General features: G+C 36.6%; 1 protein-coding gene across 2 annotated transcripts in view; it reads left to right on the top strand.

Annotated features, from left to right (window-relative positions):
* Positions 1 to 24,409, top strand: part of Mospd2 (motile sperm domain containing 2) — a 43,801-nt gene extending 19,392 nt beyond the window's left edge. The window contains exons 5-15 of one of the 2 annotated variants that reach the window (XM_004874859.4): positions 1,215 to 1,369; positions 4,585 to 4,645; positions 6,960 to 6,998; positions 9,813 to 9,937; positions 12,661 to 12,837; positions 14,801 to 14,913; positions 16,795 to 16,891; positions 18,391 to 18,487; positions 18,894 to 19,023; positions 20,970 to 21,072; positions 23,490 to 24,409. In XM_004874859.4, the coding sequence (XP_004874916.1) occupies positions 1,215 to 1,369; positions 4,585 to 4,645; positions 6,960 to 6,998; positions 9,813 to 9,937; positions 12,661 to 12,837; positions 14,801 to 14,913; positions 16,795 to 16,891; positions 18,391 to 18,487; positions 18,894 to 19,023; positions 20,970 to 21,072; positions 23,490 to 23,531 (1,139 nt within the window). In that variant the 3' untranslated portion in view covers positions 23,532 to 24,409. Of the gene's footprint in view, positions 1 to 1,214; positions 1,370 to 4,584; positions 4,646 to 6,959; positions 6,999 to 9,812; positions 9,938 to 12,660; positions 12,838 to 14,800; positions 14,914 to 16,794; positions 16,892 to 18,390; positions 18,488 to 18,893; positions 19,024 to 20,969; positions 21,073 to 21,729 lie in introns of both variants that reach the window. The other variant, XM_004874858.4, reaches the window with a different exon arrangement.
* The last annotated feature ends 1,131 nt before the right edge of the window (positions 24,410 to 25,540 follow it).

Genomic DNA, 25,540 nt, shown 5'->3' with positions numbered 1-25,540 from the left:
GACTCCTTTTGTTGTTCTTCTTTCCCACTTGCCCTGGATCCAGCTTGCTTTCGTACCAAGGTTGGGCCTTGGGAAGCACTTTTGAGGCCCAGACTGAACAGGCATCCTGTGCTCATCCTGCTTGCCTTTGCTGTAGCTTGTGATCTGGGCTGTATTTTAACAATATTCCCTTTGTATATTCTTCATATCGCCGCCTCTTCCCTTTCATTCTTTTCTCATAGCTCTTGTGCCACCTCCCCCTAAACTGTGTTTCCCAGGCTGCATTCCTTTCTTGGCCTTTTTTACTTTCCAGCCGATGCTGTTTCCTTGGGTCATCTCAGGCACATTGGCAGCTTCAGCCCCCCCATACACAGTGGGGATCTTACACAGTTCCCAGGCCACATGCACCCACGTGCCCACCAACTGGTGCCACTTGGCTGTGTTTCAGCCACGTTCAAAAAGACCCACAACTGACCTTCCACATCTTACCACCTGCCCTCTTTATGAATTGCCAAGCTCAAGCCCATTTATTGCCTCTTCCTCTAATATAGCTTCAAGTGGCCCCTTTTCCGTCACTAGCAGCCACTTCCTCAGTTCTGGGCCTAAATACCACTCCCTGGTTCTCAGTCTCTTTCCATACTGTAGCCTGTTAGGTTGCATTCCCTGCCTCTTCCATTCCACCCTCCCTCCAACTGTCCAAGAGGTGTTTTGAAATAGGAAAATCAAAATGCCCTAGCATTTCACTTAAAGTTCTTCAAGCCCAGCCCTTCTCTATTTAGCACCTTCTCTCCCCACGCATCACATTTTGTCTCAGCTGCCACCACCTGAAGGGTTTGCCATGCTCTGCTCACATGCGCAGCCTCCATCACACCTGTGACGTCAGTGCTTTTCCTCTGGGATGACCATTTCTTCTAGGGTTTGACAGAACCATTGGCTCTCTTTTTAAGCACACTGAAGAGCACTTTTAGGTTATTATCAAGCAGTGTTTGCTCACCTGCATTTTCTTTTTCCCCTTACTTAAAAGTGAAATTTGTTTATTTACTAAGGAAAAGAATACTAGTTTACGTCTGTTACTCTTTAAAGGTCCCAAGTGCATTTAAAAGAAAGATGTTTTTAATCTGAGAAACAAAATGAATTATAAATGAAGAAACATGTCAAGAGAAAGGCTATATATGTATAATAATACTAAAATTCTGTAAATCTTGTCCTTATTTTTATCTTTTCTTCGTTTAAAGTCTGGATCAGGGTGAAGTATCACATAAAAGACCAGAAAACGATAATGGACAAAAAGAAGCTTACAGCATTTTGGTTGGAACGTTACGCTAAGAGAGAAAATGGAAAACCTGTCACAGTGATATTTGACCTGTCCGAAAGTGGACTAAATAGCATGGTAAGCATTTTTTATTACCTCTAAATTATCGTTTATCCTGGCTTCCTCCCTCTCTTTTGTCCTCCCTGCCAACCAAATACTGCTGTAAAATGGAGCTAACTAACTTATGTTTGGGATTTGTTTTTTGGGGGGGGGTTTTTTGCCTTATATTATGAGTGAAGTCAGACATGGAATTGGGTTTGCAGACGATTGGATTTGCTTCAGTATTTGGTATTCACATTAGATTTCCTATAAATATTCCTTGTCTGATATGCAGGATGGAGAGGTAGGATGCCAAGCCTGGGAGAGCATGAGTTGATATAACAGTGATGTTTTCTACCAAGGCTTATACCTTGTACCACTCACCCCCATGCCTGGCACACAGAGGAATACACTCATTAAATATCGAGTAAAGTCGTATATGATTTTGATGACATTACATTTATATCATATTTTATAATTGTAAGATGTTTACATTTGCACGTACGGCACTTTGTGATTCTGTTGAACTTTGTTTATTTGGATTTGTTTTCTATGTGTTTGAATTGACTGGCTTTGGATACTTGTTTTCTTTAGGTGATTTTGCCAACCTCAAAAACCTAGGTCAATCACCAGGCATGGTGGTGCACGCCTATGATCCCAGCACTCAGGAGGCTCAGGCAGGAGGATCACTTGAGCCCAAGAGTTCCAGGCCAGTCTGGGCAACATAACGAGTTGCCGTCTCAAAAAGAAAAAAGGGCCAAACCAACCAGTCTTTAATTTGGCCTCTTTGTTCCTTAGCAGTAACTACAGACCCATCAGCAGCAACTGAGATCAGTTGGCACATTTTTTTTCTAAATGTTGGTACTTTTATGTTAAACCATGGCTGATTCTGGTAGCAGTGAGGTAGCATTTGTAGACTTACTCAGAGGTCTGTTGAAATCTTCTTGGAAATCCATTTGGAACAGTATGTTAAGAACCTTAAAGTGTTCATATTCATCCTGTTTTCTTAGTAACTAACTTTTGGAAACCTATTCTAAAGAAATAATCCTAAAGACAAAAAATGCATTGTACATCAAAATGTTTTTCAGAATGTCATTTAAAATAGTGAAAAATTAGGAAAAGCAAATGTCCTATATGATGAAATGATAAATTATAGTATATCTAATTGATGGAATGTATGTAGAAAACATTTGTAAAGAATTTGTGGGAATATCAGAGAATGCTTTTAATGAAAAAGGTTATAATACTGTAATATGGTGATTCATAGTCCCTCCCCAAAAAAAGAAACATTAGACTTAAATAAAAAACAGTCTGAAAAGAATTGTTGTTTTGGGGGTAGTGAAGCCACAGATTTTTTTTTTCATGTTTCTGTTTCTCTTTTTAAGAATCCAGTGTCATGGAATTTTCCAGCCTAGTTTCCATGTGAATGGGTTTTAAATTATAGAATAAATCATTTTATGTTCAAAATTTAATCAAATTATTTCAATGAGTAAATATTCCATAAATGTAAGTCATAATTCTCTTATCCTTTCAGTATGATAGCTTCCTATTTATTAACACACAACCATGAAAAATACATGCCAGTGTTTTCTGTTACCAAGTATTGAGGTAGAAAATTGACTTGAGCTGTCTGACTTTTTCAGGCTGCTTATGCTATCTCACCAACCTTAATAAGTAAATGAACTATTTGCATTACTAAATATTTTAGTCTTTATTATGTTTTAACTTACTTGAATCTTACTGAGTAATTTATTTTTATATATGGCCCTCACAATTCACAAAAATATTAAGTCGGCTTATAAAGATGTATATAGAATTACAAGGCAAAACAAAAGCATCTCATTTGTTAGAATAGGCTATCAGTTTAGCTACCGGTTACAGCTGCCTGCGTGAATGAAATAGAATCATTTAAAATTACACAATGGCCATATTTTAAAACCAGTGTTTTAGGAGAAGTGTCCATTTCTGATAGTTGAACCACAAGAAAAATCTTTCATGAGTTCTCAAAGGAAGGATATTTTACAAGATAATGACTAATACACATTCAAAACCAAAATCACCCTTAGAATCTAGAGCAATAGGCTTCAAGGAGCTATTTAATACAGGCCCCACTAATAGATATAACCAGCTGCATTCTACCAAGTCCACTCGAATTAACAGTAGCTCAGGATTTGATGAGCAAGGATATTATTAGTTCTTCTCATCTATTTTAACTCTTATTTAACTACCAATTGTGGAACTGTGCACAGTAGATACAATAATTTATACAGTATTATTACTCACTAAGATTTTTCCCATAATAAGTCCTTAAGATAGGTCAGGACACTTACTTTCAGTTTGCTGCAATTAAAGCCGCTGTAACTCAGATGCCAGGGCTGATTTTATAAATGCTCATCTCTAGCGCAATCTGCCTTTCAGTAAATGTGACACATTTTCCTTTGCCTGGTTATGTCTTTCATCCAGCAGCCTTTATAAGGTGGTCGATTGGGATTAGTGAGACAGCCTGTGGCGATGGAGTAATACAAAATGATATGTGAATGATATCCCTAATGACCTCTAATTTCCTGTTGCTGTACTCAGAGCATTAGAACTAGGCAGGTAACCATGTTTATAAAGTCGCCTAGAAATTACACTCAGTGAACAACCTTGAGTATAGCTAAAGATCTAATCTGAGATCCCTGAATAAAGGGAAAAAAGCCAGAAGTAAAGTAGATACAACAGGTCAGTGTGATCAGGAGTAAAGTAAATATAACAGATCAGTGTGATAAGATTAACTTGTATATTTTATTGAAGCTGTTTTTCGAGGTTAAAAATCAGGTTTAGAAAGCAAATATTGTACTGGAGTTTAGATACACATATTATTATTCCAAGTAGTCAAGTTTTAAACTGTGCATACTTCCTTTAATAATGCGTTAGTTCAATAGATTTTTAGAATTTTTCTGTAGGGATTGCTTTTAAATCCACATTCTGTTCCCTTAGCAGCCTGAAGTGTATTACTAATTTGAGGTAATATGAATGATTTTAAAACATGGCTAAGAATCTCATTTCTTCATCTGAATTTTAGGACTGAATATTATAAATAAAGTAATAATATATTACCTTAATCCTTAGAAATACAGGCATTTATATATGAACTTAGTTTTTAACAATTTAGTAATTGTATTATTTGTATGTAATAATTTTATCACCTTTACAAATGTACAGTTTCAACTCCTCTAATGTGAACAGTCTTAAAGATTTAATCTTTATTTTAGGACTTGGACTTTGTACGGTTTATCATCAACTGCTTTAAGGTTTATTACCCTAAATACCTCTGTAAGTAACTTACTCCTTTATAAAAATATATTGAAACTGTAGCCAATGTCTGAGAATTGTGGAGCCTTATATTATTATAGAGTTGCATAGTTGAAACATTGTTTTCTCCTTAAGTTTTAAATGTGTCGTGATAGATAAAGGAAAACTTTTCATAAGTAATTATTGTCCTTTACAGTTTTAGAGTTTAACTTCTAGTCTGTATATATGGAATGCCGTAACACACATACAGGTACATACAAACATATATTTATTTATAAGATTAGTCTGTAATTACTGATCTTCCAACTTAGAAATTCATTTAAAATATCATTTATTATATAAAACTTCTTGCATGAAAGAGTAAACAATGTTGATAAAACATACTGTATAATAAATAATATTGATATATGAAGTACAGTGTATTACTAGCTTGTATTTTAAAATTGTCACAAAATGGCCAGGGATTTAGCTCAGTGGTTCTGCTGCCTGCCTCGCAAGCACAAGGTCCCGAGTTCAATCCCCAGTAACCCCCCCAAAAAAATTAGCACAAAATAACTTCACTAGAATGTACTACATTTGAATCTAGTATTTGTAGTTTGTTTGCTCTTTTTTTTTTTCAGTACCAGGGATCGAACTCAGGACCTTGCACTTTGTGAGGCAGGTGCGGCACCACCGAGCTAAATGCCAGGCCCCTATGTTTGCTCATTTTTAATCATAACTCTTACATTAATTACCTGAAGAACTGCTAAACCTTATATACTTGTTTTTGATTTGTTGGATTTATGTTATGGGTTTTCCCTGGAAAAAACAAGCTACCAACCTACATATACAGGAAATTCACAGGTCTGCCTGGGCATACTCATGGTGAATACCACACTGAGGGTCTTTTGGGACTCATGACTCAGGTGACACCAAAGCATAACTCCCTAAATCATCTTACTCTGGCGTGCTTTCATATTATTGTTGATGTGAAATGAGCTGACAAAAGCATAATGGATGTTGAGAGTCATTGCCACCCTTAGCTCTGCACTTTCATCACTTCAAAGAGAGTATTTGTGAATGTTCCTAGATAAAGACAGTGAACAGGCCCTGTAGGCTCTGTTGTTCCTTGTGTGTTTTTGCTGTATCTGGCATGTACCCTGATTCGGTAATACTTGCTGATCAGTGCTAGTCAGAGTTTTAATAGGGAATCACTACTCATTATTATTAGCTGGTTCCTCTTGTGAACAAAATGAAACTCTATAATCTACCTGTTTTATCGAGCTATCTAAAGGAGTTTGTAAAGAGTCACTTAGAAATAATATAAATATTGTTACTTTATAAAATCCATCCAAGATTCTTTTGAGAAAATTGTTAAGAAATTCATGGATCTTTATTATCATGAATTCAGTGTTGTTCATTTCAGTTAACTATAGATGATGCATATATTCTACCAACATAATGTAGCTTTGCAAACAACTGAATTTTGTGGGATCTTAAATTGATTATTCCTCAAAATCTGCCATGAAATATAACTGTCATATTTTAAGCATATCTCAGGTGAAGATTGGAATGTTAAGCACCAAACTTCCTCTTTCCTCATACCTTGTGTTCTTTTGTGTGTGGTTTTACTTAACTACGTTAACATAACCACTCTAGGAGGTTCTCTGCTCAGAGAAGAATGAAATTACATCTTGATTCATCATAATAGAAGAATGAATTGGATATCAAAGCTCCCTTTTGTGGTTTCTTGTTCTTTCTCACAGTTGGTAATAGGACTGTTTAATATCTTCAACTCAGTATGTAAATAATATTCATATATGCTTTGGAATTATTGGCTTCCTGGAACTCATAATATGTTAAAAAGTAAAAGTATTTTTTCCTGAAACAGTAATTTATTAAAAGGGGAAAAGACAACTGTGCGACTGGTTTAACAGTAAAATCTCTAGAAAATTATGATTGAAGCCATGAATTAGACTTGAAAATTGTTTTGAAGTGCCGTCGCCGTCAGCACTGATGTGACATGCTCCATCCAAAGACTCCACTTACCCACTTAACTATTTTCTTTTGTACCTTTTTGTAAACAACAACAGCAATAAATGAACAAAGGAACAGGCTGTTTGCCAAAGGACAGTAGCAGTGCTTTATTAATTTCCCGTGAGTCTTCTTCCGGGGCAGGCCCATCAACACTGTGAGGTGTTACTTCAGTCCTGGCACTGCTCACACATCACTAGATTAGGACTTAGCCAGCAGCTCAGTTTTTACATACATGTAAGTTACCAGTTTTTCTAGGCTAAGTATAAGTGATATTGTAAAGGTATAAGTCACATGCAATTAAATTTTTTTCATCTTTCAGCAAAAATAGTCATCTTTGATATGCCTTGGATAATGAATGGTGAGTGTATTATTTATGTTTTCCTAAAACAAAATGTCTGAATTGCTTTTTTCTTTCTTTGCCAGTTACTATAGCTGTTTAAAGAAATGTTTGTATTGTAATTGGGTGCATTCTTAAGAGGCCAGAGCTGAAGTTGTCAAAAGCTATTCCTAAGCAAATAGAGATGACATTCTATCCCCCAGACTCAGGTTATCCACTAATGTTTCCTAAAAACAGCCTCAAGATATACAACCATTTAGGTAAACAATAATAAGAAGCCTCAATTTGTCAACCCATATATATGGTATGTCATAGAACACAGATTTTAGCTAGATTTTCTCATGGACTTTAAGTATTGAGGAAGAAGATGGGATAAATCTAATATTCACCCCAAATCATTGTAGTCACATGGCCCTTTTGATAGAATATATTTTTTGGTGAGATAGTTTTGAAAAAAACCATTGAAAAACATTTTACCAACTTCAGAGTGATTGTAAATTTAATGTTATCCTCTGAATGTGCATTAATTCTCTTTATTTTTTTTTTGGTACCGGGGATCGAACTTGGGACCTTGTGCTTGCAAGGCAGGCGGTGGAACCACTGAGCTAAATCTCCAGCCCTGTCATTGATATTTTTAAAAGGCTGTTGTCCCATAGAAAGCAATAGAGAAAAGCAACACAGCTAAAATTTGGTTCTTTGAAAAGTTCAACACAATTGGCAAATGTGTACCTAAACTGATAAAAAAACAAAGACTTAAATTAATAAAATCTGGAATTAAAGAACAAACATCAGTACTGACCTTAAAGGAATAAAAAGGACTATAAGGGAATACTATGAACAAACATATGCCAAGAAATTAGGTATCTTATCAACTGGATAAATTCTTACAAATCCACCAGCTATTGACTCTGACTCGGAAAGAATCAAAATGAAAGTATAGCCAAATTGAGTTAGTAATGACAGAACATCTCACAAAGAAAAGCTCAGGCTCAGATGGCTTCCCTGGTAAATTCTATGAATTATTGGGGCCAAGGATGTAGCTCAGTGGTTCTGGCGCCTGCCTTGCCAAGCGCAAGGTCCCAAGTTCAATCCCCAGTACCAAAAAAAAAAAATTTCTATGAATTATTTAGAGAAAAATTAATACCAATCCTTTGTAAACCATCCTAAAATATAGAAGAGGAAGAAATATTTCCCAACTCATTCTATGAGGAAAATATACTCCTGAAACCAAACACAGGAAAAATAAAGTACCATACATATTTACAGATCTTAACCCTTATAAATACAGATGCACCAATCCTTAGAAAGTACTAACAAACTGAATTCAGCGGAATATAAAAAGCACTGTACACCATGACCAAGGGGGATTTACTCAGAAATGCAAAGTTGTTTCAACATATGAAAACCAAGGGGGTGGGAGTGCACGCCTATAATCCCAGCACTTGGGAGAGGGTGAGGCAGGAGGATCATTGTGAGTTTGAGGCCAGTCTAAGCTACATAGTGTCAAGAAACCAAAAGACAGAAAAAAAAAAAAGGAAACCAATTTAAGCTACCATATTGATAGAATGAAGGGGGGGAACTACATGATCATTTTAGTGGACACCAAAAAAGCATTTGACAAAATCTAGTAGCCTTATGTGATAAAAGTACTTAAGAGACGGAACAAGAAGTGTTACATGAACGTGAACTGACCCCTTCCTGGTTGATTTGCGTCCAGTCTCCTAGTATCAGTTTACCCAAAGCCCCTAACCTAAGTCACATACCAGTCTTTCCTCCATAGCCAACTCCCACCCTAAATGTATTGACCCAGTATGATTCAGGTCCCTGGACAAATACAGTCCTAGCAGACATGAAGATTATCTCTGGAAAGCTGATAGCAAAGGACTGACCACGATTTGAGTGAGGCTAATTCTTTGTGACACTGCAGAGAACTCGCTGAGCCTGACACAGGGCATCTTTGAAAACCCATGACTAGTATCATTTGTAAATAATATATCTCAAAGCTATTTTAAAAATCAGATTTAGCACGATTTAATTCCAGCAGCAAAGCTTCAAACCTGTCAACTCGCAAGCTTTTAAAATTGAAATTAATGAAAATTTAAATGTTGTTGTTAAAAAAAAATTGAATCACAGTGAGCCAAAGTAAAAATGTCCTTTTCTGAGCTACTAAGTGTTTGTCATGCTGCTCTTATTTCCTGTTTTATTCTATTGATACTTTTGCACATCTAATGCAGAATTCTACTTTTAGTTGCTCTAAAATAGGCTTTTGAGTGTCACATTAGAAATGAGGTTTTAAAACTTAAGTGTAAGTAAGAAATGGCATGACAGGACAAGATTGTAATTACTAAATAGCTGTGTCTGCTAACAGTTTATTCTTGTAGTTTCTATCAGTTCCCCACAGTTATTAAACTGCAGGGCCTGGGAAAAAGGCAGAATTTAGAGTTAGGAAGGAAATCTGGGTCTGGTTCACACCCATACCAGGGCTACTCCCTTCTCTTCCTGATTTCTCCTTTGGGAAGGCTTTTCCCATTGAGTGTCTATCAGAACCATAGGGCAAATGGCTCTTCACAGTGGCTCTTCACGATTGTGTAGCTCTTCCCTGGGTCATGTGACAGTTTGATTCAAAGGTCTAGAAATCTTAGTGATTAAGATCATTGATGGACATTCAGAGATCAAGACCCTGATAAGTTTACTAATGATCATCAGGGTCATTTAATCTTCATGGAACATTTGAAACCTGTAAGGGACAGTCACAAAAAGACCTGGATTAGCTCGTACAATAAAGTAATTGATAAAGAGAATGAAAAGAATTTTAATGATGTGACTTTTTTTCAGCTGCTTTCAAAATTGTGAAAACCTGGCTTGGCCCAGAAGCAGTGAATTTGCTGAAGTTTACAAGTAAAAGTGAAGTCCAGGAGTATGTCAGTGTAGAATACCTGCCCCCACACATGGGTGGAACTGTAAGTATATTCCTTGCAATGTGTTTATGAAATAATACTAGCTAACAGTACATAAGACTATATTCTTGCAAGGAAAGAGGAAAAGCAGTGTCGTGACATCCAAAGAAAGATCACAAATACTTTAAAGTGCCAAGCAATGCCACAGACATGTTTCACTTAAGTTTTAAAGTTATTTTTATTTTTGAAGGCATAATATGTTTATGTGGTTCTAAACTGAAGAGCATTCAGTATTCAGGAGACTATTCAGAAGCAAGTCTTTAGTAAAACGTGTCCTTCTGCTCTTAGCCCAATCACCATTTTCCCTTCCCCAGATGCGTTTCTTATATTGATTTCCAGGCGAATGTATGACATATATAAGCAAGTAAGTATATATGATTCTTCCTTCTTCCTATGTCATTTAAATTAATCTTGCTTTGTTCACAGCATGTCTTAGATATCATTCCAAATCTATATGTTGTAAGCTTTCTTGAATTTGTTCATGGCTGCATAGTATTCCAGTATCGGATGACCGATAACTTACTGAATTTCTTTTTGTAGAGTCTTTAATTTTCTTTTAATTTTCTATTAAACAACAGTCTTTTTAATTTAAGAGATATTATTAGGCATATACTATCAAGGTTGGGAGGTGTTCCTTTTGTTTTTACAGTGCAGGGAATCAAACTAAGAGCCTCACCCATGCTGATAAGTAAGTGCCCTACCACTAGGCTATCCTCAACACTCAAGATTATTTTTAAACTGATTTTTACTACTTAGAGACAAACAATTGGGAGTAAGTGGGTACATGCTAAATTTTTAATATTTTATAACAATAAATCCTGTTGTGACAGTGACCTTTTTATATATTGGAAAATCTACAGATTTGATGTTTTCAGTTAACGTCATAATATTTCAGTGAATTGATTCTACAGTCTACTTTGTAGACTGCCTGCCTGGCAAGGTTGTGTTCAGTGAGAACCAAGGACTATCAAGATCCAGAGTTTTGGTATGTCCTCCTGTTTGTTTTCTTGGATTAGAAAAGAACCAAAATTTTCTGTTTGAAGTCTGATGCTCTCCTATTCCAGGGTTTATATTTTACATTTTTACCTAGAAAAACTGAATACAGTGGTTCTTCAGTTCATGAATTTGATTCTCCCGCAATTCTGGTCGCAAACTGAATTGGACAAGAACCGAATCAAATTCAGTGTTGACCTTATGGGTGTATTTGATTCAGTTCTTGTCCATTTCAGTTTGCGACTAGAATTGTGGAGAAAATTAAGTTTGTGAACCAAGGTACCACTGAATTGTTCATTTTAGATACTACACTTAGTTTGTAGTTTATTGTACTGAGTGTAGTATCTGAAAATCACAGTAGTGATTTTGATTTGTCATTTTTAATGATTTACCCGTAAAATTGTTGTAGCTTAATAGCATTTAGTAAACATGATTTTTATTTCTACATGGAGAAAAGATTATTATATTTCCACCTTTCATTTGCTAGTGATATATTTTGAGGACTATTCAAAATGGTAGGACTATTATCTTTTAACATAATCAATCCTGTTTTGAAGGGCCATATCTTGTTTTATAATCTTTTGCCATTCTCTTATAAATACCTCTTGGTATATAAGTGCAACAAATACATGTCTATAAGTAAAGTCATTGGATCAATGGGTATATTTAATTTTTAATTTTGGTAGCTATTTTCAAATTCCCTCCAAAGTCATTGTGCTCATTTAGCAATAAAGTGTGAAAAACACTTGAACTATATATCTTTGCCAATACCATATATTCTCATTTTTGTAGACTTTGCCAGTCTCGGATGAAAAATATTCTTTAATTTTCATTCTTTTTTGTAAGTGACATTAAACCCTTTTTTATGATTTAAAAGGCATCTTCCTGGGGCCGGGGATTTGGCTCAGTGGTTTCGTCGCCTGCTGCGCAAGTGCAAGGACCCAAGTTCGATCCCCGGTACCAAAAAAATAAATAAATAAATAAATAAAATAAAAGGCATCTTCTTTTTTATATGAACTCTATACCATACTCTCTTACCCCTGTGTCTGGTAGGTTCTTACCCCTTTTCCTGTTGATTTGTTTGTATTAATAAAAATTATCTTTGTTTCTGTTATGTGTGGTACATATTTTTCTAGTTGTGGCCTTTTTAAAAACAAGAAAAAAAAATCTTCCTTTATGCTTGTTTTAGCTTTTTTGTTGGTTGGGTGGTTGGTTGGTTGATTGAGCTTTTTGTTTTGTTTTGCAGTGCTGGGTGTTGAACCCAGGGCCTCATGCATGGTAGGCAAGTGCTGTAGCACTAAGCTGCATCCCCAACCCATTATTGGTATTTCTGTGCCTTTCTAGGTTTTGTGCTGTGTAGAAAAGCCATGCATACTTAAGATTTGTTTGTTCTTTGTTTTTAATCCTCTTCTGTTTTGTTCCAGTGCTTTTTATGGTTAAAAAAGCACACAAACATACACATATATTTTAAGCTTTTGTCTATTTGAAATCCTTTGTGTTGTAAAGAGTGAGCTATATTTAAGATCTAACTTGATTCTTCTAGATAAAATAGCCACACTATTTACTGCTCTTTCACTTTCTGGTTTGAAATGCTTTCTGTATTTTAAATTTCATTACATAATTAAGTTTATTTTCTTGGCCAGAGTAATAAATTTTAAGTCTACTATCAGAGAATTATACCCCCCTGCCCCACATACCTCTTTGCAGGCTGACAAGAAATTCTTTTCCCTTAGGATCCTTTCAAGTATAGCTACCCACCCCTGGTTGATGATGACTTCCAGACGCCGCTGTGTGAGAACGGGCCTGTGGCCAGTGAGGATGAGTCGTCGAGTAGAGAAGATGTAGAAAGTGATGGGAAAGAAACCTTGGAGACAGTTTCTAATGAGGAACATATGGCTCTTCTAAAAAAGGTAGTTTTATGAACAAAAGTCAAATTGAATGAAAAGCTGTGGTCTAGTCTCAGTACTACTGCTAGCTAGCTGTGTGATTTTATGTAATTCGCTAAACTTGCTGCCCTTCCATACCTTTGTAAAAAGAATGAGGGATGAGATGACTTGATTAGTAGCACCATTTTCAGTGTATAAAAAACTGAGTCCATGCTTTCTATAAAATTGGTAAAGTGCACATGGAAGGAAGGAATTATTTCACATTTTGATTTGTCTAGCCTAAAAAGGAAACTGATTAATTTAAAACCATACCTTTTTTTCTTTTTCTGTAGTACTAGGGATTGAACTGAGGGTCTCACATATGCTAGGCAAACATTCTACTGAGTTACATCCCCAGCCCTTTGTTTTCCTTTTTTTCTTTTTTTTTTTTCCTTTAATTTGAGACAAGGTCTCAATTTTGGAATTAGCCAGACTAGCCTCAAAATTTATGATTCTCTCACCTTGGCCTCCCAAGCAAGCATGGGCCACTGCACACAGCGTCTATCTCTTTTTTTTTTCATTAAGTTTATTGGTACATTTTAGGTATAAAATACAGTTACATTCATCATTGGCATCTTGTACCTGTACATGATGTATCTTAGTTCTTATATTTTCCCCCATTTCCCTGCCCTCCCTTCACCCCCTCCTCCCTTCTCTATTTACAGAGACTTTGTTTCCATTTTTTCCTTTTCTCATATTTTTTCCTTTCCCTTCTTTCCTTTCCCCTTCCTCTCCCACTTCTCCTGCTCCTTTAGACCTTTTCTTCCTATTTTACATTATCAGTTATAGCATTTGAACCTCATTTACACCTTTAGTTTTTCACACCAGAGAAACTATTTGGTAGTTACACATGTGTGTCCTATTTATTTCACTTAAGAGTATGGCCTCAATATGCATCCATTTAGCTATAAATGTCTCTAGTTTCTCGTTCTTTATGGCTGAGTAGTACTCCATTTTATAGAAAAACCACATCTTCTTTATCCAGTCTCCAGTTGATGGGCATTTGGAAGCTGTTTCCAAGATTTAGCTATTACAAACTGCGCTGCTATAAACGTAGGTGCACATATATCACTGTGATATGATTCTTTTAATTCTTTGGGGAAGATACCCAGCAGGGGAATAGCTGGGTCAATTGGGACCTCTAATCCTAGTTTTTTGAGGTATCTCCGTACTGATTTCCACAGTGGTTGCACCAGTCTGCACTCCCACCAGCAGTGGAGAAGGGTTCCTTTCTCCCCACACCCCCGCCAACATTTGTTATTGGTTGATTTGATAGCACCAATTCTTTCTGGGGTGAAGTGGAATCTCAGTCTTGTTTTCATCTGCATCTCTCGAATGACCAGTGATGTTGAACATTTTTTCATATATTTATTTGCTGTTTTTACTTCTTTGTCTGAGAAATGTCTGTTCAATTCATATGCCCATTTTTGAATCGGGTTTTTATATTTGGGGGGGGATCTGATTTTTTTGAGTTCTTTATAAATTCTAGACAGTAGACCTTTGTCTGATCTCTTTTTTATTTTTTTTGGTACCAGGGATCAAACTCGGGACCTTGAGTGCTTACAAGGCAGCCAGCGAAACCACTGAGCTAAATCCCCGGCCCTCTATCTCATTTTTAAAAACACTTAATTGTTATTCTTTACAAGTTTTCAAGGGCTTGATAAATATGTTATAATTTAGTACAAATGTAAATACTTTCAAGGGAAGGACCATGTTATATTTTTAGTAGTGCATTTTTTATAGTAGGCTCTCAAATACATGTTTATTGCCATGTTAGTACATATTAAATGTAACATTTAGATACAGTAAACCTATGTTAAAGATTATAGTTTGTGAATCAGATAATGTTTACTTTTTGGCCTAATGCTTTGTCCAGCTATCAGTGTAAAACTAAAATGTCATTATCTTTTGTCTGTTGTGTTTTTGTTTATTTCCTTTTTGTCTTTAGGTTAACCCAACTGAATCGAGTTCCAAAGCAGAAGAAAATGAAAAAGTTGATTCAAAGATGAAAGCTTTCAAGAAACCATTGAGTGTATTTAAAGGGCCCTTATTACATATCAGGTAATAAGATTTTATTAGCTATACTCTTGAAACATATTTTCATCACCTTGAGGGTGCTGCAAAATGAAAACTTCTGTACTCTTTTTGAAACTGGAAATTAAAAATTAAGGGTTATGTGAAGACTCACCTTGGTTTCTGGATATAGTAGATACTTAAATAACTTTTTATATTCATAACATTTAGTGTGTAGAGGGCCCTCATCACACATCAGATAATAAAAGTGAATATTCATATATTAATAAATCTGAATGATGTATTTTTCTCATATTACTGATAATATTCACCCAAGTAGGGGGATTCCTGAAATGCTGCCACAAGAAGCATTTATTGATTTGTCCTTCTAAAAACCAAAAGCAAATATAGAAAAATAAGTTTCTAGCTAAAACCTAATTCATCTCCATTTCTATTGCTAGGTTATTTGATCATAAAGATTATTTAGGATTGGGGGCTGGGGATATAGTTGAGTGGTAGAGCACTTGTCTGATATGGGTGAGGTCCTGGGTTTCATCTCCAGCACTGGAAAAACAAAAGATTTAGGATTATTTTTTGTACTGTGATGTAAAACTTCTCTTTCAGTGATGCTTTTGGTTGATAAATCCATTCAGTCTTATGTAGCATTTTTTTCTCCCTTTGCTTGAAACTTTCCTATATAACTATTATTTAGATGTCTTATATCAGCAGTACAGCCAAGATTTTTTTAAAACTTTAAGATTCTGTGTCTAATTGACAAAATTAGTTTGTTTACATACATTTTGGCTACTTACAGTTGGGTTTATTTCCACTGTCTGTATGTGAGAGAGACACACACACATTTTGTTTCCAATATTTTTCTTTGCCATTTTCCCCCTTTAGAGTTTATTTTTTGCTTGCTTGTTCTGGTTTTTTCTTATAGTTTGGAAGTTACACATTCCATGTTTTTATGGGAACTCTGTCAAAAACACAGAGCCTAGCATACAGGTGTCGAGGGTTGATCAGAATACCAGTAAGGAAGAGCGCCAGGCTGGAGCAGGACAGCTTCTGGGGCTGCATTTTGGAACTGTCCCCCTACCTGTACCCCTGACAGAATCACAGAGCTGCTCCTATACATATTCTACAAAGTGAGACTTTGTCTCAAAAAACCCAAAAATTCATTAATTAAAACAAAAAATAGCATTCAAAATGTTCTTCCCCTTGTTTTAAACCACCTAATACCATTTGACTAAGGTGAGGAAACCACAAATTTTGCTTGAATCTTTTAATTTATATTTTGGGTCATGGGCATTACAGTGGCCAATGACAGTAAAATTTGAATTTTGAGGCTCGTTGATTTTATTATTTGATAAGTTCTTCCTTTAGTTCTTCCCCAAAACTTATTTCTGCATTTCTTTTTTGGCTCTATCACTTCGAAAAGCCATTGTATAGTAAGAAATTATTCTGTAACTTAAGTACATCCCTAATGATCTTTCTTTTTAAGTTATGTTCTTCTCTGTTGATATATAAAAATACGACTGATTCTAATCTATTTGTAATTAAAGAAAGTTGAAGCAGTGGTACCTTTTTTGCTTTGATTATAATCCATAATCTTCCAAAGGGTTTAAATAAATGCAACTTAACATTGTGTTGATTATAGGATTAATTCAGAATTTTCGTAATTCTTCTGTTCTTCCCTATTTTGCTTTTGACCTTAGGGAAAACTATTGGGCTTCTTAAATAGCATGCATTGGATCATTAAGATTAAAATACAAAATTGTATGAGGTAATTGTTTTGTAGTCTTCTTTTTCAGTGAAATCTCCTTATAAAAATGAGCATAAAATATGAATCAAATAATTTTTTTCAAGCTAGTGCTTACATTATCATTTATTCTGAATATACAACTACCTTATGTTTTTGTTACTACCTAGCCCAGCAGAAGAACTGTATTTTGGAAGTACTGAATCTGGAGAGAAGAAAACCTTAATAGTGTTAACAAATGTAACTAAAAATGTGGTAGCATTTAAGGTAAATATCTAAAGATATAATAAATTATGTCTGAAAGTGTGACATGGGAAATGATTTGGCACATATTCTAATCGAAAGATTGATAACAATGAGCAGCCTTGTGCAAAAATTGAACTTGCACGGTATTTTTATTTATGATACTTTTAGGCATGTTGTAGTACCTTCTAGTTCTAACCCAGAGGCATAGTTTTTCTAAAATTTCCCCTGGGATTTGTATCTTGGGCTTTAATGAGCACTAATAGACTGATATTAATCCTGGGGTTTAATGTTTGTTGTAAATAAAAGCCCAAGAAAAAATCATTCTTCATTATATGAATAATTTACTTCATAGCAGCAGTGAGAGATAAAACTATAAACCCTAAAGTGCATTTTTCTGGACTATAGTTTATATTAGTGACTAATCTTTTACTGAATTTTAAGTATAGTAATACTGAGTCTGTCACCCATATTGTAGGCATTCCTTAAATCTCCTATTTAATTTAGATATAACAGCTAGGATGTTCTGGATAGGCTTTGATCATCCACTGTTTTAATTTCTGCACTCTATTCATGTGATACAATGTGCATTCTATTTTATTACATTATTCTATTTTATTACATTCAGGGTAGTAGAAGACAATAAATATTTAATAAAGGCGTTGATTTTTTTACTCAAGAAGAAGTTTAAGTGACAGTAGGACTTAATAAAAGAAGTATCTTTTTAAGCCAGGCGTGGTGATCCACACCTGTAAATCCCACACTCTGGCAGCCTAAATCAAGAGGATTGCAAGGTCGAGCCCAGCCTGGGCAACTTAGCAAGACTGTCTTAAAATAAAAACAAAAAAGGGCTGGAGTTGTAGCTCAGTGTGAAGGCCTTCAGTTCAATCCCCCAGTACTACAAAACAAAAAAACATACTTTCTTAGGTAGATTGAGGTGTTTTTTATGCTGTTGGGTGAAGAAAAATACATTCTATGCAAAATCGCTTAGTTTCTGTCTCATCACTGAGACACAATACCCAACACTTGGAGGAGAGGTTTATTTTGGCTCACACTTTGTAGAGGTTTCAGTCCTGCTGGCTGGCTCCAAGGCAGGGCGGCCTGGCAGAGGAGGAGCTCATGGCATAGTGGCCAGGAAGTAGCTAGTGCTCAAGGGAGGAAGAGAAATGCTATGTATGTATCTGTGTGTGTGTGTGTGTATCTCCAGGCTGCACTCACAGCAACCCACCTCCCAGCAGGTTTTGTCTCCCAACATCACACCCAGCTGTAAACTCATCAGTGGCCTAACCTTGTATCACACACCCCTGATCCAGTCACCTGCCAAAAGATCCATCTATGGCCTCAAGAGGCTTTGCAGAAACATTTAGCTATAAGCCATAACAGCCAGCAGAGTTTTTTTGTAGAACCTTTCCTTGTTGGTTATTAACTGCTGATGCTTTAGAAAGCCATTCTTAAAGAATTCCCCCAGAAGAGCATACAGGTTGTTGTTATACAGGTTATGTGACTACTGTGTTTCTAAACAGGTGAGAACAACTGCTCCAGAAAAGTACAGAGTCAAGCCAAGCAACAGCAGCTGTGACCCGGGTGCATCAGTCGATATAGTTGTTTCTCCCCACGGGGGTGAGTTATCACTCATGGCCACAGCCAGTGTGGTGGAGAGTGGGGACCTGGGCCCCCACTGAGTGCAGAGGTGAATCTAGACATTAGAGTATCAGAGATTGACCTCAACTCTCTGGGCATCTGTTTTCTCACATGGGAAATGAGATGGTCAGCGAGGTCTCCAATGCCCTTTCCATCATTAAAATGTAATTGTTTTTTAATGAGTAAAATTATTTAAACTGACACCAATTGCAACTGAATTTCAAGAAACCGAAGTTCCTCAATTTTAGGACTTTTTTCGTGTTTAAGATATCTTCCTTTTCTTATTTTTCCTTCATGTTATATTCTGGAATAATGTCGTAAGCCACATATCTAGCCAGTTGTGTAGGTTCCTGTTTCTATGCTAAATTACCCTTTTGAAATACAGGCTTAACGGTCTCTGCCCAAGACCGGTTTCTGATCATGGCTGCAGAAATGGAACAGTCACCTGGCACAGGGCCAGCAGAATTGACTCAGTTTTGGAAGGAAGTTCCCAGAAACAAAGTGGTGGAGCATAGGTAAGCACTTTATTCACAGGCTCCCCAAAAAATGTTATAGGCTGGGGATTTAGCTCAGTGGCACCACACATGCCTCATAAGCACAAGGTCCTGAGTTCAATCCCCGGTACCAAAAAAAAAAAAAAAAGTTATTCACAGGCTCCCAGATGTGGTGGAAGAATCAGAGGAATGTGCCTCCCTGGGTGAGGCACTGTCCCTCACTTCTCACATCTGGCAGGTTCAGGAGATGCTGAGATGAATGAGCTGGCACTGTTCAGGGAGTCGCTAATAACAGAAATGCGCTCGGCAGAGCAGGGCAAGAATCTGAATCTGTCAGGATGACATATGTATGTCTCTGTCCCAGCAGTTCCCCGGTAGGACTACTCTCTTCATGTACTAGAGTGTTGGTTGCATCATTGTTTGTAATAGTGAAAAATTAGAAAGAACTTATATGCTCATCAGTAAATCAGCAATGAAATCCTACATTTATGTATATCTACACTAAAGAATACCTTGCAACCATTCGAAAAAGTGCAGTATGTTTGTTCTGACATGGAAAGACATCTGTGATGTATTAATATAAAAGAAACTAATCTCAGAAAAATATGTATGACATTATCCTATTTAAAGGGGGAAAAACCTTTGAGTGTATGAGATGTGTGTATGTGTGTGCGAGTCAGGTTGTGATAAATGTCTTAACAGATGTAGAGAAGAAAGGGAGAATAGAGAAGGCTGTGTTGTAATTTTGTTTTAATCTGGTTCTTTTTTTATTGGAATTATGATTTATTGGAGTATCCCTAGTTTTGCCCCCAGGGAGCATGTGTCAGTGTCTAGAGACATTTTAGTTGGCATAGCTGGGGGATGAGGTACAATGGGTATCTAGTGGGATACTGCTAAACCTTCTGCAGTGCAGAACACAGCCTCAATCCCCCAAAACGCATGCCCCCAAATGTCAGTAGTGCCAAGGTGAGAAACCCTGGCTTTATGGGGTAGAGATGACCACTGATGACACATGGAGTAAGATCTGAAGGAAATGAGAGACCAAGACACATTGGTAACTGAACAAAGAGCTTTGTAGGCAGAGGGAAGTGCAAATTGGCTTGTGTGAGGACACCAAGGAGTTCAGTGTTGCCTAACTCCAGTAAGTGGGGTGGGTGTGGCCAGGAGATGGGAAAATAAAGAAAGTAGGATACCAGACCATTGCCAATGAGGACTTGAGCTTGAGAGGAGAAACTCTTAGTTGTTGCTGAGCAAAGCTGTTAGGTGATCTAGCTTGTTTTCTTAAGGGATCCTGAGGCTGTATAGAAGTGCTTGCTGTGTGCTAGCCCAGTTTCAAATGCCTTACTTCATTCACTCATGGAACTGTGTTTATTTTCTTTGTCTTGGCTTTACCTTTTCCTAATGGCATGCTTTCTCTGAAACTGTGAAGAGAGAATCACTGTTTTCTCCTAGAAAGTGGGAGGGAAACTTGGTGATTTGGTCTGGAAGGAGCAAGAAAAGAGCACTATCTGCTGTCTAGAAAGTGTGGCTGCTTTCAAATAGTAAAGATTTGGATGAATTCCACTGAAGAAAGGCTGAGGATATCACTCAGTGTCAGTGTGAAGGTCCTGGGTTCAATCTCCTGTATGGGAGGACTTACCATTGAATCCCACGAGATGGTGAGCAGAATCCACCATCTGTATTCTTTGTACATATATTATGATGCTAGAAGAGCACTGAGGTTGTAGCTCACTGGTAGAGCACTTGTCTGTTATGGGCCAAACCCAGTGCAAAAAAAAGGAGAAGCAGCAGGAGGAAGATAAATAAAATTTGTGTTACTACTTGAGGTGAACCCGGGGAAAGGAATGACCCCTTTTACTTCTATTACATAGATTCCCATTTTCGACTTTTTTTGTTTTATATTTTACTTATATAGGAAAATTCACTATAGCTCTTAAGAAGTTATCTTTCCTCTGGATTTTTCATAGGTTAACATGCCATACTGTGGAGACCAGTAAACCAAATACTCTGACATTAAAAGACAGTGCTCCTAACGTGTCAGATAAAACCAGTGAGGATATATACTTACAAGTAAGTATACTTTCTTCCTACCCAAAACAAGTTGTTAATGCCAATTGACATTAGAAATTCATTTTTCCCCTGACATAAGTGGAATTCTTTGGCATATACACAGCCTTCCCTTCTTTGTGCAGAGAAACCAAATCAGGAATGGTAAGTGGTAAATGACTTGGAAATCAACTAACCTTTTAAAAGCTCTGGCCAGTTTAATATGGAATAGGGACCAAGTATCAAAGAATTCCATCTTGCAGAGACAGGTACTAAGTAGTGCATTAAAATTTGAAAGAGACGAAAAGTGACTAGAGATGTAGCTCAGTGGTAGACTCCTTGACTACCATCCTCAAAGCCCTAGGTTCTATTGGCCAGCACTACAAAAGAGAAAGAGACAGAAGGGCTCTCTTGCTGAGTTGCTCAAGGGTTTACATACCTCCAGGAAGCACTTGGTCTTCTGTCTTAACTAGAAAATGAGACCTTTCGAAACACAAGTAAGCAGAAACATACCTATCCACGACACAAATTGAAAGTCTCCTTGCATTTCTGGCTCTCTGCCTTTCAGAATAGATTGACCCTATATCTTTAGTGTTTGGATTTCTAATATTCCTGTTTGTCATTGCCATGATTAATAATTGTTTTATTGATACAGCTCTTTCATCCCTTTTTCCTCTTTAGCTCAATCATTTACTAGAGAGCAATAGGAAGCTTGAAGACCAACTTCAGCGTTGTATCTGGTTCCAGCAGCTGCTACTTGCCTTAACAACGCTCTTGCTTGCTTCAGTTGTCACCTTCTTTTATTCGTTGTACAATTAAAGAAGCGGTGCCTGGACACAAACACAGCTCCTTTCTCAGTTGTTAGGAAAAAATAACAAACCCAAAATGTCTCCACCAAGCTACTAAACGTACTGCATATTTGTGCTTCCTAAAAGGAAATATGCAGCACTTATAGGGATGCAACATATACCTGTCTTGAAAAATAAACTGTTTAAATAAACACTGGAGAAATTCATTACTTATAGCTAGTTAGGAAAGTAAGTAAAGGCATATGCATTGTGTAATTAATAGCTTAAATATAATTTATTTGCCCTTTGATTTAAGTACTTTTAAAGCTTAAGTTTTGGAATAGGGTTGTGGCTCAGCAGTAGAGCACTTTCCTAGTGTGCACAAGGCCCTGTCTGGTCCCAATACCACCAAAAAAAAAGCTTAATATTTATTATGTAAATACATTAGCTGAACTGAAAAGTAAGTAACATGCTTTGGTGCAGCCAAAAAATGTATTCTGCTTTTTGATGACAGGATTATTATAGCTGAGCCAACTTACTAGCTTTTCTATACAATGTAAATAAAAAAACATGTATATTGAAAAAGAAAACATACTTAAACAGAGTAATTTATGTAATCTTGACTTTGTAATTTTGAAACTTACTTCCACACGATAGTCAATGTTCTTTTGGAATGTAAACCTTTCAATGCCAAACCACCTTAGCCTTTGTTTCTCAGAGTTCTTTAGCAGCCTACTTATTAATCCTGGGCTTTTCTATGAACATTCTCATTTGGGTAAAATTTGCAAAACTAAGTGTGGTTGAATTTTCCTTGAATTCTGTTGAGTCTCTCCAAGTAGTCCCATTTTCCATTCATCTCTATGCAGCTTCATGTTGTCCACTATGGCTGGACACTGAACCTCTTGCCAAATCGATGATAAAGGCCTCGTCCTTCCTTGTTCCTTCCAGATCACAGGAGTCTCTGTGGTCTACAAATTGCACCATCTTCACCCGTATTTCTAAATGAAAAGTGTTAGATGACACTTTTCTTTGAAGAGCTACTTTTTTTGAGATTCTAAGCAATATAATTTATGGTTCAAACTGTTCCTTGTTAAAATCAGCCATAAGTAGGAAGCTTACAAAAGACTGAATTATCCCATAAGGATGAAAAGGGAAAAAAAAAAAAAGCATAGAAGCTCAAGTGTCAGGTCTTTTTCTCAGAGAATGAAAAATATTACTCATAGTGGACTATAAAACCTTCAGCCCAGGGCTAACTGACTGACTTGATATTCTACCTTTAGTATAGTAATACCTACCGGTATGGTTCCTACATTGCTGAAGAGATAGACCTGGCAGAAGCAGAGGCTAATGAAATTGTAGTTTGATTTCTCATTCGTATGGCCAGTTTCAGTGCTTTTGGTTGTGTATCTACTTTATATGAAAGAAAAAAATAGTCTTCCTGTAAAATAAATTTTGAGTTTCAACTGAGCCATGTTTGGAGATTTATTCTTATTATGAAGTGTAGTGTTAGCCACTCTCATCTTGAAGAAGTTGGTTTCCAAAACTGAGTTATGAAGAATGATACAATAGTTCCTACAAAACTGGCCTAGGAAGTAAAACCTTAAAAGGACACTGGTGTGATACTTTGTCTTAATTTGGGCTTTTCTGTTTCAGTTTGCCACCTCCAGATGTGAAATGGACTGCAGTCCACCCTAAGTACTGTGCACAGTATCTCCCTTTGTGTGTGTGCACAGTGGCTTCCCCTTACATGGTAGCTTTTTGGCCTTAATCTAATCCCAAAGTATTTGTATATGTTTTTTGTTCCTCTGCAAATAAATGAGGAAATAATTAGCCATGACTGGAACTGTATTGTCCTAACAGTGTCCCTTTAATGTTTCATATGAAAATTGTATTGACTCACTAAAATAGCCCTGTCTGGTCACTTGAATTTGGTAACCTATCTTGTTAATGTTTGTCTATTAAATGTGATAAAAATTACCAAAAACTAACTATAAAGTCAAAGGCATCTAAACTTTTGTACTTGTCTTGATTAATCACATATATTTACATTTGATTTTTTTATGTCATCGTTTGGTTCTAATTACATTTGTATGATTATTAGTTTTGGTACTCTAATCAATAATTTTCTTTTTCTCATGCCATTACCTGTTCATGACAAAATACCAAGGACTTTCATTTAGATTTTGATTTTAGCTTTCACATAGGAATGAAAATTAATAGATTTTTTTCATGAAAACATTAACGAAATATCATTAGCTTGATCTGCAAGTAGCTTAAAATGCAATTGCTGTTAAACCTAGCCTCAAATTTCATAATACCATAACTGTTTTTATATCTTGCCACTAATTTTGACTGGATGTAATAGCACTTTATTGTACAATTACAAAAAAATATAGTCCTAGAATTGTTGCTGGTGTAATTTCTCTAATGTTCTGGTGCTTTTCATATATTTTCAGTATTTTTATTACTGTATTGGTATTTTCTTTGTATAAATTGATCAAAAGAATATGTTTTCTATTTTAATATGTTTTAGAAAAATAATTACATTTATGAAATAAATATCGGGAAAAATCCTCTGGTCTCTAATTGATAAAACATCTTAAAAAGAATCAATATTCAGACTTACTCTGACCTTTTAAAGATCACAGCGCTTCCTTTTGGATTGCTTTGCATTTTTATAAGGACAGCACTTCAGGCTTCCAAAGATGCAGTCCCGTGCCAGGTGAGCCTGTGCTTTAGTGTGTCCTATTCCTCCTCGTCCCTGTGTTAGGCAGGAATGCTTTTCACAGCAGTTCATAGCACTGTGCTGTTGTGACTTGGAGCTCATTAATGAACTCATTACTAGAACTGCGGTGAGTTTGAATTGCCCCTTGATCGTTCTACCTTCCTGCCTGATGGCGTGAGCTGGAAGCAGGCCAAGGAGATGTCTTGCTGGCTTCCTGGCATGTGGAGAAGGGGGTGCAGCACTGACTTCCCAAAATTGGCTTGGGCCTACCCTGGGGCAGGAGGGATGCTGGGAAGAGGCACAGGGTACCTCAAGGTGTTGACAGAGGAGGCCCTCTGGGTTATTTGTGTCAGTCCTTTTGTCAACAGAAGAGACAACCTTCCAAACAGCAACTCCCTCTCCATAAAAATTGAATGAGTAGGACAGGTCCCTCTTCTATCCTGAAAGAGAGGTAGAGATAGAAAATCAGGTACATAAAAAGTCCGATCCATTGGACAAAATCAAAATAGAGCTAAAAAGACAGAACATTAACCTACCAAGAAATACACTGACCAGGGACTGTTGAGAGAATGATCCTTCCTAAAGGACAGTTTTCTAGGAAATAACTCAGGGGGGATCTCCAGCTAAGAAAGGATTGATTACAGGAATCTTCAGCTTTCTCCCCTAAACCTTCACCGCCAACTCAGGGTTTTGTGATATACCACAGGCCTCCAGAAGTGTAGGGCTCCCCTCTCTCTGGTCCAAAGGAACAGACTGGATTCATTGAGGGTGACCTTATTCTGTTGGTACATGGCCTCCGACTGCCTTCCACCCTAGCTTTTTAGAGCTTTTCAAAACACTTGGTTCATCTTGAATGTCCCACCTCATTCAGATCCACATGTCAGTTGTCCAGATTTTCCCTATACTTATGTTCCTACTCTTACCTTCTGCACAACTCGGTAAAATCATCGTATCAGACCTTACATCTGCATCTTAATTT

The sequence above is a fragment of the Heterocephalus glaber genome, unplaced genomic scaffold (assembly GCF_053883595.1).
Source record: "Heterocephalus glaber isolate CG9 unplaced genomic scaffold, H.glaber_assembly_v1.0 deba00001594, whole genome shotgun sequence".
NCBI lineage: Eukaryota > Metazoa > Chordata > Mammalia > Rodentia > Bathyergidae > Heterocephalus > Heterocephalus glaber.
This window is presented reverse-complemented; position numbering and strand designations above follow the sequence as displayed.